Here is a 14,603-nt window from a genome sequence, read left to right on the forward strand (position 1 = left end):
AAAATACTCTTAAAATGTTATTAGCTGAAGCATAACTAGTATTATATGTGTTTGAGTTTGCAGACTAGTAATGAATCAGAAACAAGCAGGTAATAGGTGCAATTCTTCAGATAGCTTAAAACTTTGTTCAAAACTAAATAAGAACAATGCTATAGGAGAATTTATGACACATGGCAACACTGAGCACAAATTCACATTCTTGTTGAAAATACCTGAAAAATGTTATTTTTAGTCTTTAAAAAACCAGTATGTCCATTCTCTGTCCATCAGCTGTCACCTTTATTTCCCAATTTTTTTCCTTCTTGCTTGTAGAACCTGGAATGTTCACCCAGTAGATATTTCTATGTATTTACAAAACACTTCAGCAACTTAATACCTAGGAGCAAGAAATTATATTTCTAGAACTCAGCTTTTTTGCAAATCTGAAATATAAAGTATAGGTTGCTTCTGAAATCTAAAGGAATTTTTTTTAATGAATCTGAAATTTTTATCATTATCTTTTCATTTAAGGGAAAGTAATTAAACAAATTAGGCATGTTTAATAAAAATTTAATATAATAGAGGTGCCTGATATACAATAATTATTTAAAGCTCCCTAAGCTTAATCATATGTTAATCAATTCTTTAGCCCAGATAAATTTGCTTCTCTTTTTTTTAATTCTCAGGAGTAAAAATGGCTTAAAGAAGAGGAAACTGACTAAGTAAGTTTTTCTTACTATTTCATTTAGAAATATTCTTCATAATGATCTTCACTTTCCAAATTGAAAAGATTGTGTGTCTTTAATAGAAGGAAGCTTAAGAAAGAGGCAATGCATATTATGTGTTGCAGTCATGTGTTGGTGTGTTTACACATATGGATGTCAGTGACCACCAAGAAAGTGTACCAACAGAACACTTTTCAAGAATAAGGAAAACTCTCACTGCATGAAATCTGCGAAGAATGGGTTGTTAGGAATTATAGAAGTCTTACAGAAGGATGTCTACTCTTCTACATCTATAAAAAATATACAATGTTTAGCTACATCAAAGTAGTACAAAAACCTTTGCCATTTTGTAGCTTCAAATTTCATGCTTATTGCAGGAAAAAGGCTTTTATTCTATGTGATGTTATAACAAATACTTTGATAAATGCTGTCTCAGGAAATCTTCATAATAAATTGAAAAGGATAATTGCTTTAGCTTGCCTGTGGTTTCACTTAATCTGCTGAATGGTTAAGTCATAAGAATTATAATTCTGAGGGGTGAAAATGAACTATCAGTTGATTTCAAAAGCCTAATTAGAGTATCACCTCTAGGCCTTTAGTTGAAAACTCTACACATAAAGAGTCGATCGTTTCTATAAATAGACTTTATTCTTGATACTTGCCTGGGACAGAATATTGGTGAATTCATTAAGGAGCCAATTAAGCCAATTTCCATCAGTTCTATGGTATCTGTGCTAATGGAGTACATAACACAAAAGAAAAGTTAATCCAAAATATTTCTATTCGGCTTTGAGTGACATATAATGCTTTGGCACATGTACATGACAGAATATTTTTTTCCTGAATCTATTTCAAATTAATACTCATTCATTGGCATCTATCAAGTGAGGTAGGAGAGACAAGACCAGCCAAGCAGAGGAGAGGAGCTGTCAGGTGGAAGGAATGATTTGACAGAAACACTTTGTTGCCCAAAATTTTTAGTTGAGTTGTTAAGTGAGGTCCAGAGGCATAGATTAGAGCAGTTAGAGGTTGGAGTCTCAGGACCAAGAGGGGACCTAAGATGGAGGCAGAACGAAGCAGGAGGTGGACCCAAGTTTGGAGTGGTGTATAGATGTGGTGGAACCTGCCCATAAGCCGAAACCCCATGTCAAGCTAACGTCCTCCTTCCCTCTTCTCATTTTCCCTCTAGTCCTCTCTCCTTCTTTACAGGTCATTTTTTAGGTACTCTTTCCATCTTTCCATTTACTTTCTCTTTATCTTTTCTCTTTCAGTCCAAATGCCCCACCATTACCACCTTCCCTCTCTCCACTTACCTTCATTCCTCTCCTTTCTCACCTCTTCTTTCCCCCTTTGGTCTAAATCCTTACCCCCACCCCACCCCCACCCCCCACCCCCAATTGATTTCTGCTCCTTACCAGCTTTCTCTCTCTTCTCTTCCTCTCCCTGATGCCCACCCTTCTACTTCCTGGTCCTTCCTCTGACTTTCTTTTTCCTCCTCTTCTTGCTTTTGCTTTTTCTAATCCCATTTTCCTCCTAAGGGGATGAGAACTAGAATCATTAAGCCCAATTTTAAGGTCATTGTATTGCTCAAAGACAGCAGGGAGGGGAGCCTCCCTGCCCCCTGCCCAAGTTAGCTGTTCTTTTAGAAGGATGGCAAGTTTGAATGAGAAAGATTTTAACCAGGAGTCCTTCTCCTTGGTTATCCTTAGCATTCTCTGGCTTCCTTCCCTGGTGGCTCAAATGGTAAAGCGTCTGCCTACAATGTGGGAGACCTGGGTTCAATCCCTGGGTCGGGAAGATCTCCTGGAGAAGAAAACAGCAATCCACTCCAGTATTCTTGTCTGGAAAAATCCCATGAATGGAGGAGCCTGGTAGGCTACAGTCCATAGGGTCGCAAAGAGTCGGACTTGACTGAGCGACTTCACTTTCACTTTCTCTGGCTTAGTAGCCCTGAGATCTTGAACTCCTCACATAACTGTCTCAGCCTTGTCTCTCTCTGGAGCACCTTCTTAAAAGTGAAGTGAACGTGTGTGTTAGTCACTCAGTCACATCCTACTCTTTGTGACCCCATGGACTATAGCCCCCCAAGCTCCTCTGTCCATGGGATTCTCCAGGCAAGAATAATGGAGTGGGTACCCATTCCCTCCCCCAGGGGATCTTCCCGACTGAGGGATCGAACCCACATCTCCTGCACTACATGCAGATTCTTTACCATCTGAGCCACCAGGAAAGCCCAAGCATGAGGCTAACGTTCTCCATGTCTAACCTCAACCATCAACCAAGCAAGATAATACATAAGCATATTTACAGTTTATAGTATGTTTTAAGGGTACAGAGCTTCCCTGGTGTGATTTTCACACACACACACATACACACACACACACACACACACACACACACACACACACACTTAAGGGTACCAGTCAGTGTTATTATTATTAAATAAAACCATTACAATTTGTATTATCTAGGAGACATAATACCCTTAAAATCTACTAAAATCTTAACATAAATTAATCAGAGGAGCTAGTCAACAACTTTGAACAAATATCTATTATATGCTATGTGTTTGCTAATAAGAAATAAAACCACAGGTGGATGACATAAGCTGAGTAAGTTGCCGCAAAACTGAGAGAAAGGCTAACTCTGTGGACCCTGGTAAGGTGGAAAGGCTTGGGTTAGGTGACAGAGTGCTGTGTCCTGCAGAAGCTCCAAGAACAGATTGGGACAGGTAAGCCCTAGAAGAGATAAGCAGCTAGAGACAACTACAGAAAATAGAACTGAATTCTTATTCCACAAAACAAAAACAAGGCGAGAACTTCTGTGGCATATGCAGAAATGTAAAGTCGGATGTGCTACTTTATTTTATTTACGAACTGTTTTGAGACTTCTGGAGATGTGCAAGGCTCTGAACACAGCCCTCTCTGAGCGAGGCACTGGGAACTCCCTGGAGATATGCTTCCAGCCTTTTCTCTGGGGAGACACAATTCCCTGCCTTTGTCAAACTGTTTAAATTTACAAGTGTCTATGATATACAAGTGTCAACCTTGCAATGTAAGTGTCCCTACGATATTTCATAGATGAGCATGTTAAATCTCAGGAGAGTTAAGTAAATAAAGTAAAACTATAATTCAAACAGGTCTTCAGGCTAATCCTTTGTTTTTCCCTATAAACTGGAGTTTTCTAGAAACAACACATATACCTGTGTGTGTATGAATATGTGTGTGTGAAATATGTTGCTGCTAAAGTAAAAGTCAGTGGAAAATCTAGAGATTTTTCCTATCTCAAGGAAGTTAAGTACATAGGGCTCTCTTTTTTAATTATAATATATTAGGGATTGGTAATTTTAACCCTAAAAAAATATAAGTGCTAACCTGTGAGAAGTAAAACATCTGTTTTCTGCAAGGAAATTGTTCATGTTTGAGAAGTAAGGCATTAAACATCATGTGACACCTATCAGCAGGATTTTTAAAATGTACTTTTCTTTGTGTTTGACAAAGCCCGGTTCAACTGGATGATTTTGATGCCTACATCAAGGACATGGCCAAAGACTCTGACTATAAATTTTCTCTTCAGTTTGAGGTGAGTAGATAAAGTATTTCCTGCCCTCTGGGGGCATTGGAACTGGCAGACTTGTACCTGCATCAATCCTCTGCTCACTGGGCAATGCTGAGTGTGATTCATAAAAGGCAGAATGATCACTGGATTCAGGGTTGTCTAGGGTGCTGGTTCAGAGCGAAGGATGTCATCCCTTAGTAGGTCAGTGTTTGAGTGGCACAAATGAAGGAAAGGAGAGAATAGATGTAGGCACTGGGGTGAACAAACATGGCAACAGGAGACGTTTTCCGCGGTAACACTGAAAACCAGGGATGGAAAGTGAGGGGAAGCAAACTGAGAATTGAGAGTCAGAACAATTTCTCTTTCAGGGAATTTTTACTGCGTTTCTCACATCATTTAGGCCACGGTAAGTGTGGATGGTGGATGAATTGGACAGGAGCCCCTTATTTCCTGAGCATAGAGGAGCCTGGTGTTTCTTATAACCTCAGGAGTTTTGGCAGTCTATTGGATATGCGAGGTTTTGTTTGCTTTTCTTGGAGAAATTGGAGAGAGTTACACATGCTTTGTGTTGAAGAAGAACAAAATTAGCGACATCTCCTTTTTCTGGAGCACACTTTTTTCTTTGAATCCAAGAATGTGTGTCAGAGTAGATGGAAATGAGTCTAGGATCTCTGTAGTGTGAGGGATACAGCTGGTCCCCAGGTTTTCTTCTCACATATTTCACAGCTCAGAATACAGTCTGGAGCCTTCTACAGCAAGGCTCAGGTGACTCGTGATTCACGAAGACCAAAAAGACAGGAAAGATAAAGTGATTTCTAAATTGTGTCATTTTTTTAAAGCCTTATAGGCTTTTTTTTCCTGTGAGACACTAGGCTGTTGAATAAAGCTGCCTTCTCCTCATTATCCATATTCATTTCTTCTTTTCCCGCACCAGCCAAGAATAGCTTTGTTCTGCAAGAAGCAGCAGGAGTCCTGGTGTGGATATTCATCCCAACAGGGGATTTAAGGATGAGAAGAGTCTCATACATTATCAAATACAAAGCCCCCAACTATCACCTGTGTCTTGAGAAATGTCACATAAAGCCTGACTGAGTTATCCATTGTATGCAGCTGGCATATGAAATTATAAATGCTACACCAGATGCTCAAAAACAGAAACCCAATTTGAAATGGAGATCTATGGGAGGGTTGGGGGCTTCCGTGGTGACTTAGTGGTAAAGAATCCACTTGCCAAGGGGGGAGACTCAGGTTCAGTTCCTGGGTTAGGAAGATCCCCTGGAGAAGGGAATGGCAACCCACTCCCAGTATTCTTGCCTGGGAAATCCCATGGACGGAGGAGCCTGGCAGGCTACTGTCCATGGGGCCACAAAAGAGTCAGACATGACTTAGCAGCTAAACAATAACAAAATGGGAGGATGATATTTCAGAAAAGTATACCAATGAAAGAAGGAGGCTTTTTATAAGAAAACATAAGGCTAAACTCAAAAGAAAATAAATATCTAAATAATTCCCATCATGGTGATGAAAATGATTGGGTTAGCCAAAAAGTTTGTTTGGATTTTTCCATATCATCTTACGGACAAATCCAGATGAACTTTTTGGTCAATACAATATAGCCTAGGTACACTTTCAACTTCATTGAAGCTGCAGTCATTTAATTCCTACTAGCTGACTTGATCTCAGTGGCACAGCGAGGGTCATTGCCTTTGCTGGCAGGCAAACTTCAGTACTTTGCTGAAGTACTCTCAGTTCACACCATCAAACCCCAGTGTAACTATTACTGTGCTTCTGAATTGCATCACTAGTTTAAAAAAAAAATTCAGAGAATCATTTTCCAGTAAAAAAAAAATTGTTTTTTTCAGACAGAAAAAAATTCTGTGAATGACAGAAACACAATTCAAACTGGTTTAGACCAAACATAAAGGGAACTTGTTCAAATGAAAACTAAGATATCCCATATAATCAAAGGGAGGATTGAGTGACTACACCAGGAGGGGAGCAGGGAAGCAGCTGGGACTCAGGAATGGCTAAAATCAGGGGCCAGAGAACCCCTCTGTAGAGGAATAGAAATTTCTCGTTTCTACTTCTCTCTCTGTCTTGGCCTCACTTTCTCTGGCCTAATCCAACCCCTTTCTCATAGTGGATTATGGAACCACCGACAGCCTCAGAGTGTTGCTGAAAGTGGAATTGCTCAAAAACCATTAGAAGCCAGATGGTTGGAAAGGCAAGTTTGCTTTATTTTTGGATGCCTGTCCAAAGGCCAACTCTCCCCACTGACGACCAGTGGGCAAGAGCTTTTATAGACAGAAGGAGGGAGCTACATGCAGAAACAGGAGTCAGTTCTGACAGTCATCTTGAACCTGGTCATCAGTGGTCTGACTAGCTTCATCTTGGTTGTTTTAGGTACAGTTAATCTTCAATTCCAGGGTCTATTCGTTTCTGTTTCTTTGAGGCCAATTCTCAAAATTGTGGCAGCTTGTGTCATGGCTACAGTCTAGTCATCATATAGTTAACTTCTTCCACCTGGTGGGGGGGTATCTATAAAACAGCTCACACTGTCTGCAGCCAGGGAGGGCAGAATCACAAAACAGGAATTCTTACTGGAACCACGTGGCTAAACCAAAGAGAGAGAGCATTATTCCCAAAATTGTTATGTTGAATTATGTTCAGTTTAAAAAATGGCAACCCACTCCAATATTCTTGCCTGGAGAATCCCATGGACAGAGGAGCCTGGCAGGCTACAGTCCATGGGGTTGCAGGGAGTTGGACATGACTGAGTAACTATCACTCAGTTTAAAATCTAAACTGTTGCTGTGCATGCTTGCATCAGTCGTGTCTGACTCTTTGTGACCCCATGGACTGTAACCCACCAGGTTCCTCTGTCCTTGGGATTCTACAGGCAAGCATACTAGAGTGGGTAGCTATTCCCTTCTCCAGAGGATCTTCCTGACTCAAAGATTGAGAACCTTGGTCTCCTTAATTGAAGGCAGATTCTGCATTGCTCAGATTACTGTTTGAGCCACCAGGGAAGCCCATACACACATATATAATATATGTTAAATTAATTATATTATTATGGAATCATATATTGTATGACTATTATACTGTTGTATTTTATAGTTATTGTAAGTATACTATATATGATGTTATCCTGTATATGATCACATAATAGAAATAGGTGATAGATAAATACAGAGATGAATGGAAGGATTTATTTGAAGAAATTGGTTCACACAATTGTGGAAGCTGGCCAGTCTTGAAATCTGTAAGGGGTCTAGGGATAAGATGATGCTGCCCCCCAAGTCCAAAGGCAATCTAGAAATAGAAATTCTTAGTCAGGGGTCATTGATCTTTTTTCTGAGACCTTCAACCTAGTGGATAAGATCTACTTATTTTATAGAGGTTAATCTACTTTCTCAAGTCTATTGATTTAAATGTTAATTGCAACTAAAAAATACCTTCACCCAACATTTAGACTGATGTTTAACCAAGCAATTTGGTGCTAGAGTGTAGCCGAGTTAACGCATAGAATCAGCCATCACACCATGCTTGGAGACATGTTTAATGTTTTTATTTATTATTAATCTTTTTTGCATATCCCTTTGTTCTTAGAACATTATTGGTAAAATATGTAATTTATTTGGTGCCAAGTTCTGATATTGTATCCCTGCTCTGGTGAGAAAATACAGATTACTCTCTAGAAGTCTGTATTCAATCATAGGCTCAGATTGTAGGTTTTGAACTAACATTTGCTTAAGCAGTGACCCAGTGGTCTGACTCATTTCCTTTTTCATTTGACAACCTCCCAGGAGTTGACGTGGAGAAGGCAATGGCAACCCACTCCAGTACTCTTGCCTGGAAAATCCCATGGACCAAGGAGCCTGGTAGGCTGCAGTCCATGGGGTCATGAAGAGTCGATCATGACGTAGCAACTTCACTTTCACTTTTCACTTTCATGTATTGGAGAAGGAAATGGCAACCCACTCCAGTGTTCTTGCCTGGAGAATCCCAGGGATGGGGGAGCCTGGTGGGCTGCCGTCTATGGGGTCGCACAGAGTCGGACACGACTGAAGTGACTTAGCAGCAGCAGCAGCAGGAGTTTACAACCTTCAGCTCCACCACACCCCCACATCCTCAGGTTCAGAGTCAGAGGAACCTCATCTGTTTTCAAAGACCCACTGTGCATCCACACTTGATTTCAGGGTGCACGTCAAACCTTTCACATGGCAGCCCTCAAATTTTCCAGAACTTGATCATTAATGGAGGCTTAAGAATGAAAAATGTTTCTTGCTCTAATGGGACCTCAAGAGCATTTGTTGTTGTTGTTGTGTAGTTCAGTCATTAAGTCATGTCCAACTCTGCGACTCCATGAACTGCAGCACACCCTGCTCCTCTGTCCTCTACTGTCTCCTGGAGTTTGCTCAGATTCAGGTCTATTGAGTTCAAGAGCATGTAGAGATAGACTAGCTAAAGTCAGTATCTGTATAGTTATTTGTTCCATTTATGTTAATACTTATTCACTTTGTACTAATATTCATATTCATTCAAAGTGACAAAAGATACTCTGTCAAATGTATTCACTTTGACACTGACCTTGAAATTGAAAGATCATGCTCATGTTGAGAAACTCCATCATTTATAAGCATCATGCAAATTGAAACTAATGTCTGGGTTTACATGTATTACCAGTACACTGTAAGTCATACTTAAAGCTACATGTGTGTGTGCTCAGTTGCTAAGTCATGTGCCACTCTTTGTGACCTTGTGGAAATGTAGCCCACCAGGTTCCTCTATCCATGGGATTTCCCAGGCAAGAATACTGGAGCCAGGTTGCCATTTCCTTGTCCAGCTGATCTTCCCAACTCAGGGATGGAACCTGCGTCTCCTGCATTGCAAGCAGATTCTTTACGACTGAGCAACCTGGGAAGGCCAATATAGGGCTACACTAGTTGCTAATTTGCATTTTCTGAACAAATTCACTTTTTAACTTTACATATGATTTTGAATATGCTGGAAAGATTGATTATCCTTCTGATGAAAACATACATCTTTTCTAAAGGAGGTTTGAGATCCAGGGATTAGATTCAATTCCTCATTTCCTGTGTCTCATCTTGTAAATATTTTGAAGATCCAGACTTTAGAGCTCGGAATTGGAGAGCCCACAAAACATGGCACGTATTGCTCATTTTGCCATTAACTTCTGTGCTTTGTGTTTGACTGGGATGCTAGGGAGAGTCCTCACCACCTTTGCTTAGAAATGTGGCTGTAAAGGTCAAAACAAAACTATACCATTTGCCACATGGTTCACAGGAGATGACCTTTGATTTCTTGTTATTTGTAGCTGTTTTGACTCATTTCATTCCAGTTCCCTGGAGATCTACCCGCAACATTGTTGAAGTAAATCAACTCAAATCTTCAACAGTCTTATAACAGGGACCTTACTTTGTTCCCAGACCTGATTTTTCTCTGCTCTCTCTCCTTACCTCTATTTGATCTCAGCTTCCAAGTGCCAGTACTAGTTATTTGTCCAGTGATTGGAGTATTTCCCTTATATCCCATCCTAGAATCGAGGGCCCTACTGGCTACTGCTAGACTTTCCTGAGGCTGACTTTGTTCTTTCCTGGTCTTCCATCATGACCAAGTTTCCCATTCTTCCTTAAGAGTACCTGTTAAAGTTTGACTCATATTGTCCAAAAGATATGTTCGAACCCTAATCACTCATTCCTCAGAATCTGACCTTATTTGGAAATAGAGTTATTGCAGATGTAATTAAAATGAATGAGTTCATACCGGAGTAGGGTAGGCTCTTAATCCAATATGTCTGGTGTCCTTATGAAAAGACAGAAGACACAGAAACAAAGAAGAAGACCATGTGATGGCAAAGACAGAGACTGAACTTGGAATCATGCACTTGCGAGTGAGGGAGCACCAAGGATTGCCAGAAAACCTTCAGAAGCTAGGAAAAGGCAAAGAAGGATGCCTCTGTAGGTTCAAGAGGACACATGTCCCTGCTGGCACCTTGATTTGGGGTTTCTGGCCTTCTTTATTATTAGATGAGAAATTCCTGTTCTTTTTAAGCCACTCAGCTTGTGGCACTTTGTTATGACTGCCCTAGGGAACTAATACAGAACCTCAGTAGATACCTTGTTCTAAATCCTTTCTTCTCTCTTTGGGTTTACCTGAAAAGAAACCAGTCATTTCCCAGTCCCACAGGACCTTTCGCTTGTCATAGATGGAACCTCTCATGTCAGCATCACAGGTCACATTGCTTCTCCTGACTTGTCTTGTAGTCTAGTCATCTAGCTCATCGGACTCTAAGGTCCAACCTTATCCCAAAGCAAACAAGTGCTGCCTAGCTGCTGACATTGTTATAGATTCTAAAGCCAGAATGCAACTTGTGCTCTTCTCAGAAGATGGTGGTCCGTGTTACGGACTGAAGGTGCCCCCACTTCTCAAAGTCATATGTTGAAGTCCAAGCCCCAGTGTGATGGTATTCGGAGATGGAGCCTTTGGGAGATAGTCAGGGTTAGATAAGATCATGGGGGTGGAGCCCTCATGATGGGATTAATTCCCTTGTATTAATAAGAAGAGACACCAGAGACCTTGCTCTCTCTTCCTTCCAATGCCCGCCATGTAAACACAAACGAGATCATGTGAGCACACATCCAAGATGATGACCACTTACAAACAAAGGGAAGCCTCACAATGAAACCTACTTTGAAGTGAAAGGGAAAATGTTAGTCACTTACAGTTAGACTTACTGTACATTTATACACATACACACACACACACATACATACGCACTATATGTGTGTGTGTGTGTGTGTTAGTTGCTCAGTAGTGTCTGACTCTTTGCAACCTCATGGACTATAACCCGTGAGGTTCCTCTGTCTATGGGATTCTCCAGGTAAGAGTACTGGAGTGGGTAGCCATTCCCTTCTCCAAGGGATCTTCCTGACCCAGGGATCAAACCCAGGACTCCACATTGCGGGTAGATTCTTTATCATTTGAGCCACCAGGGAAGCCACCACCGAAACCTACCTTGCCAGTGCCGTATTCTTGGACATCGTAGCTTCCAGAACTATGACGAGTGCATTTCTGTTCCAGCTGCTCAGCCTGTGGTATTTTCTTACGGCAACCCAACCTGACAAACACAGTGCATGTGTTTGTGCTCTGATTTTCAAGACTGTATGCTTCAAACACAGCCAGCACAACACAGACTGCCACTGGCTTCAGTCACTCTGTTCGTTTTCTAGGGGGCTGCCACAACAAATTACCATAATCATGATTACTTAAAACAATAGAAACGTACTTTCTCACAGTTCTAGAGGCCAGATGTCTAAAATTAAAGTGCTAGCAAGGCCATGCTCCCTCCAAAGGCTCAAGCGGAGTATCTCTCTTTTGTCTCTTCCAGCTTCTGGTGGACCCAGGCATCTTTGGCTTGTAGCTATACATAGCTCTAATCAATGCCTTCATCCTCATATGGCTCTCTTCTTCTCTCTTTTATTCTGTTTTATTTTATTTTACTCTATTTTATTTAATGTTGGACATTGCCTCCATCTTTTTTTTCCCTTGATCATGCCACATGGCATGTGGGACTTTACTTCTTCAACCAGGGATTGAACCCACATCCCCTGCATCAGAAGCCTGGAGTCTTAACCACTGGACCGCCAAGAAAGTCCCTCCTGGGGACTTTTATAAGGACACTTACCATTAGCTTCAGAACCCATCCAGATAGTACAGAATGATCTTATCTTGTGATTCTTAATTACAATTGCAAAGACTACTCTCTTAACAAGGTTCCAATGTGGACATATCTTTGGAGGGATCAGATTTAGCCCACGATAGATGACTGAGTAACCTAGGAAAAAAACCCACAATGATAAATTATATTAGAAACAAAACTGGCAAAAGAAAATTCAAAAATGATGTATGTGGGTTTCAGGCTATCACCTCATACTTTGCGTTCCTGAAGATTTAAGCCACTGGAGTTTCCATCTGGCTGGAAAGAAAATAACTGCGAAGCTACTGGGCTAGAAACTTAGTATTTAATTTCCTACCTAGTGACAGGCTAAATTACAAAAGATTGCAAGGCATTTTATGTACCCTTGCTTTCCCTGCTTTGCTGCAATTTAACTTTGGCAATTTACATTTACAGTGTTCAGCCAATTAAACATCTCTTATCAACTTAAGGCATTTATAGCAGGAAGGCAACACACAATTAAAGTTCTATCAGCTAGTCAGCTCCCATATGTGCTCCAGTGCTCACTCTCAATCTGTTTCCACGGTTTCTTTTCGTACCGGAGGCCTTTTCCTGTGGTTGATCAGTCTGTCTGCAAAGTGAGGGCTTAGTGGAGAGAGTTGTACAGTTAGCACAAATGGCAAAGGAGGGAGAAATAATGGAGCCGGACAAAGCAAAACAAAGAATCCTAGCAGAAGCATTTCACAGTCATGATCAATAAGTGTTGCATTGATATTAACTAAGCTTAATCATTCCATATGATAGTCACCATATATCAGAAAGGTATGGAAAAATTATTAACCTTATCTTACACATAATTAAACTAACAACAGGTTACAGAGAATTAAACAATGAGAGAATACTTTTTCAAGACCCTAAAGTTTATAAAGGCTTCCCAGGTGGCTCAGTGGTAAAGAATCAGTCCACCAATGCAGGAGACACAGGTTCAATCTCTAGGTTGGGAAGATCCCCTGGCAGAGAAAATGGAATCCACTCCAGCATTCTTGCCTGGAAAATCCCATGGAGAGAGGACCCTGGCGGGCTCCATGGGGTCACAAAGAATTAGACATAACTGGGCATACATGCACACCCTTTATAAGTGTTCCACCAAAATAAACCAGGTATTTACATAAATAAATAAATTTATTTATATAACTTTATTTAAATGAAATAGATGAAAATTTAGACAATTTTATCTATAAAGACACTCCCCAAAGGAGGTATGTTTCCAAAATATTTTAAGCAAAGGAAACATCATTTAAGCTTAGAGCTGCCAAAAGGAGGTAACCTAAAAATAACACTGGTTAGGTTGAAGTTTGCTAAAAATAAGTTTTGGTTCTTAAAAAAACAATATTATCAGTCTTTGACAATCCTTTTTAAAATTAAAAAAAAAACAGTTATAAAGGAAAAATGACAAACTTCTGTTTGATGGCATTTGGCAAACAAGGATTTTGACTGAGATAGGAAAAACATCCAAATGTGTAAACTGAAGATCAAAGTCAGCACTGTTGGTCTTGAGATTGACTTCGACTTGGGCCAAGAGCTTGACATTTTGTGAGCTTGAAAAGCCAAAAATGATTAAAAAAAAATCAAAGGAAGAGAGAAATCTGAATAATCAAGTCAGTTCATCCATGCTGTCTACAGCTTGCATTCCAATTTCATTTAACACGCACCCTAAGCTACCGACAAACTTCTTTGTGGATGCAGCAGGAATCCCAAGAACTGGGTGTCTACAATATTTGCTTTGCATGAGCACTTGAATCAAGACACTAAAGGCGCGCGCGCGCACACACACACACACACACACACACAAAGTTTCCCTGTTCAATTTCTCAAAACATGATCAAATGTCTCCAGCTCCTCTCAAAAGTCTTTCAAAGGTGCTCCAAAATTCCTTCCCCTGAAAAGTATTCCTCCAGCTTCTGATTCTTTGAAGTAATAATTGGGAGGAATCATGAAGAGTAACATCCTATGTAGGCTCAGTCGCTTCAGTTGTGTCCATTCTTTGCAACCTGATGGACTATAGCCTGCCAGGCTCCTCTGTCCATGTGACCCTCCAGGTGAGAATACTGGAGTGAGTTGTCATGGCCGCTTCCAGGGAGTCTTCCCGATCCAGGGATTAAACCTGTGTCTCCTGCGTCTCCTGCATCGTAAGGAGATTCTTTACCGCTGAGCCACTGAGGAAGCCCCAGCATCCCATATAAGTAAATAAAATTTCCAGCAAGTGGTGTCTATACTTCTTCACTTAATAGTCATTTAGAAAAATGCATACTATCTATGTAACCCCATTTGTAGTTGGTTACATAGACATACGGTTACATAATATTGCCTTCAGATTTGTACGGGATCTGCTGCATTGGTTATGCACTGCACAACTCCAGGGAGCACCATTCTTGTAGACCACAGCATAAATGATGCCTCTGGGGAAATTCAGGTAGTCTGACTCCAACCCCTTGTTTCCTTCCACACACATAACATAGCAGCTCAGAAACCCCCTTTTCCAGTAATGTAGACTTTCTGAGGTATGTTGGTTGTCTGTATATATAAAAATTGCTCTAACAATGCAGTTTCTGATAACAGAATTTATAATAGTCCTGATA

General features: G+C 40.6%; 1 protein-coding gene across 3 annotated transcripts in view; it reads left to right on the forward strand.

The window, feature by feature from the left end:
- The window catches only part of PTPRO (protein tyrosine phosphatase receptor type O), a 266,607-nt gene that overhangs the window by 226,880 nt on the left and 25,124 nt on the right, over positions 1-14,603 (forward strand). For all 3 annotated transcript variants that reach the window (XM_006052381.4, XM_006052380.4, XM_006052382.4), the window contains 2 exons: positions 666-701; positions 4,205-4,286. In XM_006052381.4, the coding sequence (XP_006052443.4) occupies positions 666-701; positions 4,205-4,286 (118 nt within the window). The remainder of the gene's footprint in view (positions 1-665; positions 702-4,204; positions 4,287-14,603) is intronic.

The sequence above is a fragment of the Bubalus bubalis genome, chromosome 4 (assembly GCF_019923935.1).
Source record: "Bubalus bubalis isolate 160015118507 breed Murrah chromosome 4, NDDB_SH_1, whole genome shotgun sequence".
NCBI lineage: Eukaryota > Metazoa > Chordata > Mammalia > Artiodactyla > Bovidae > Bubalus > Bubalus bubalis.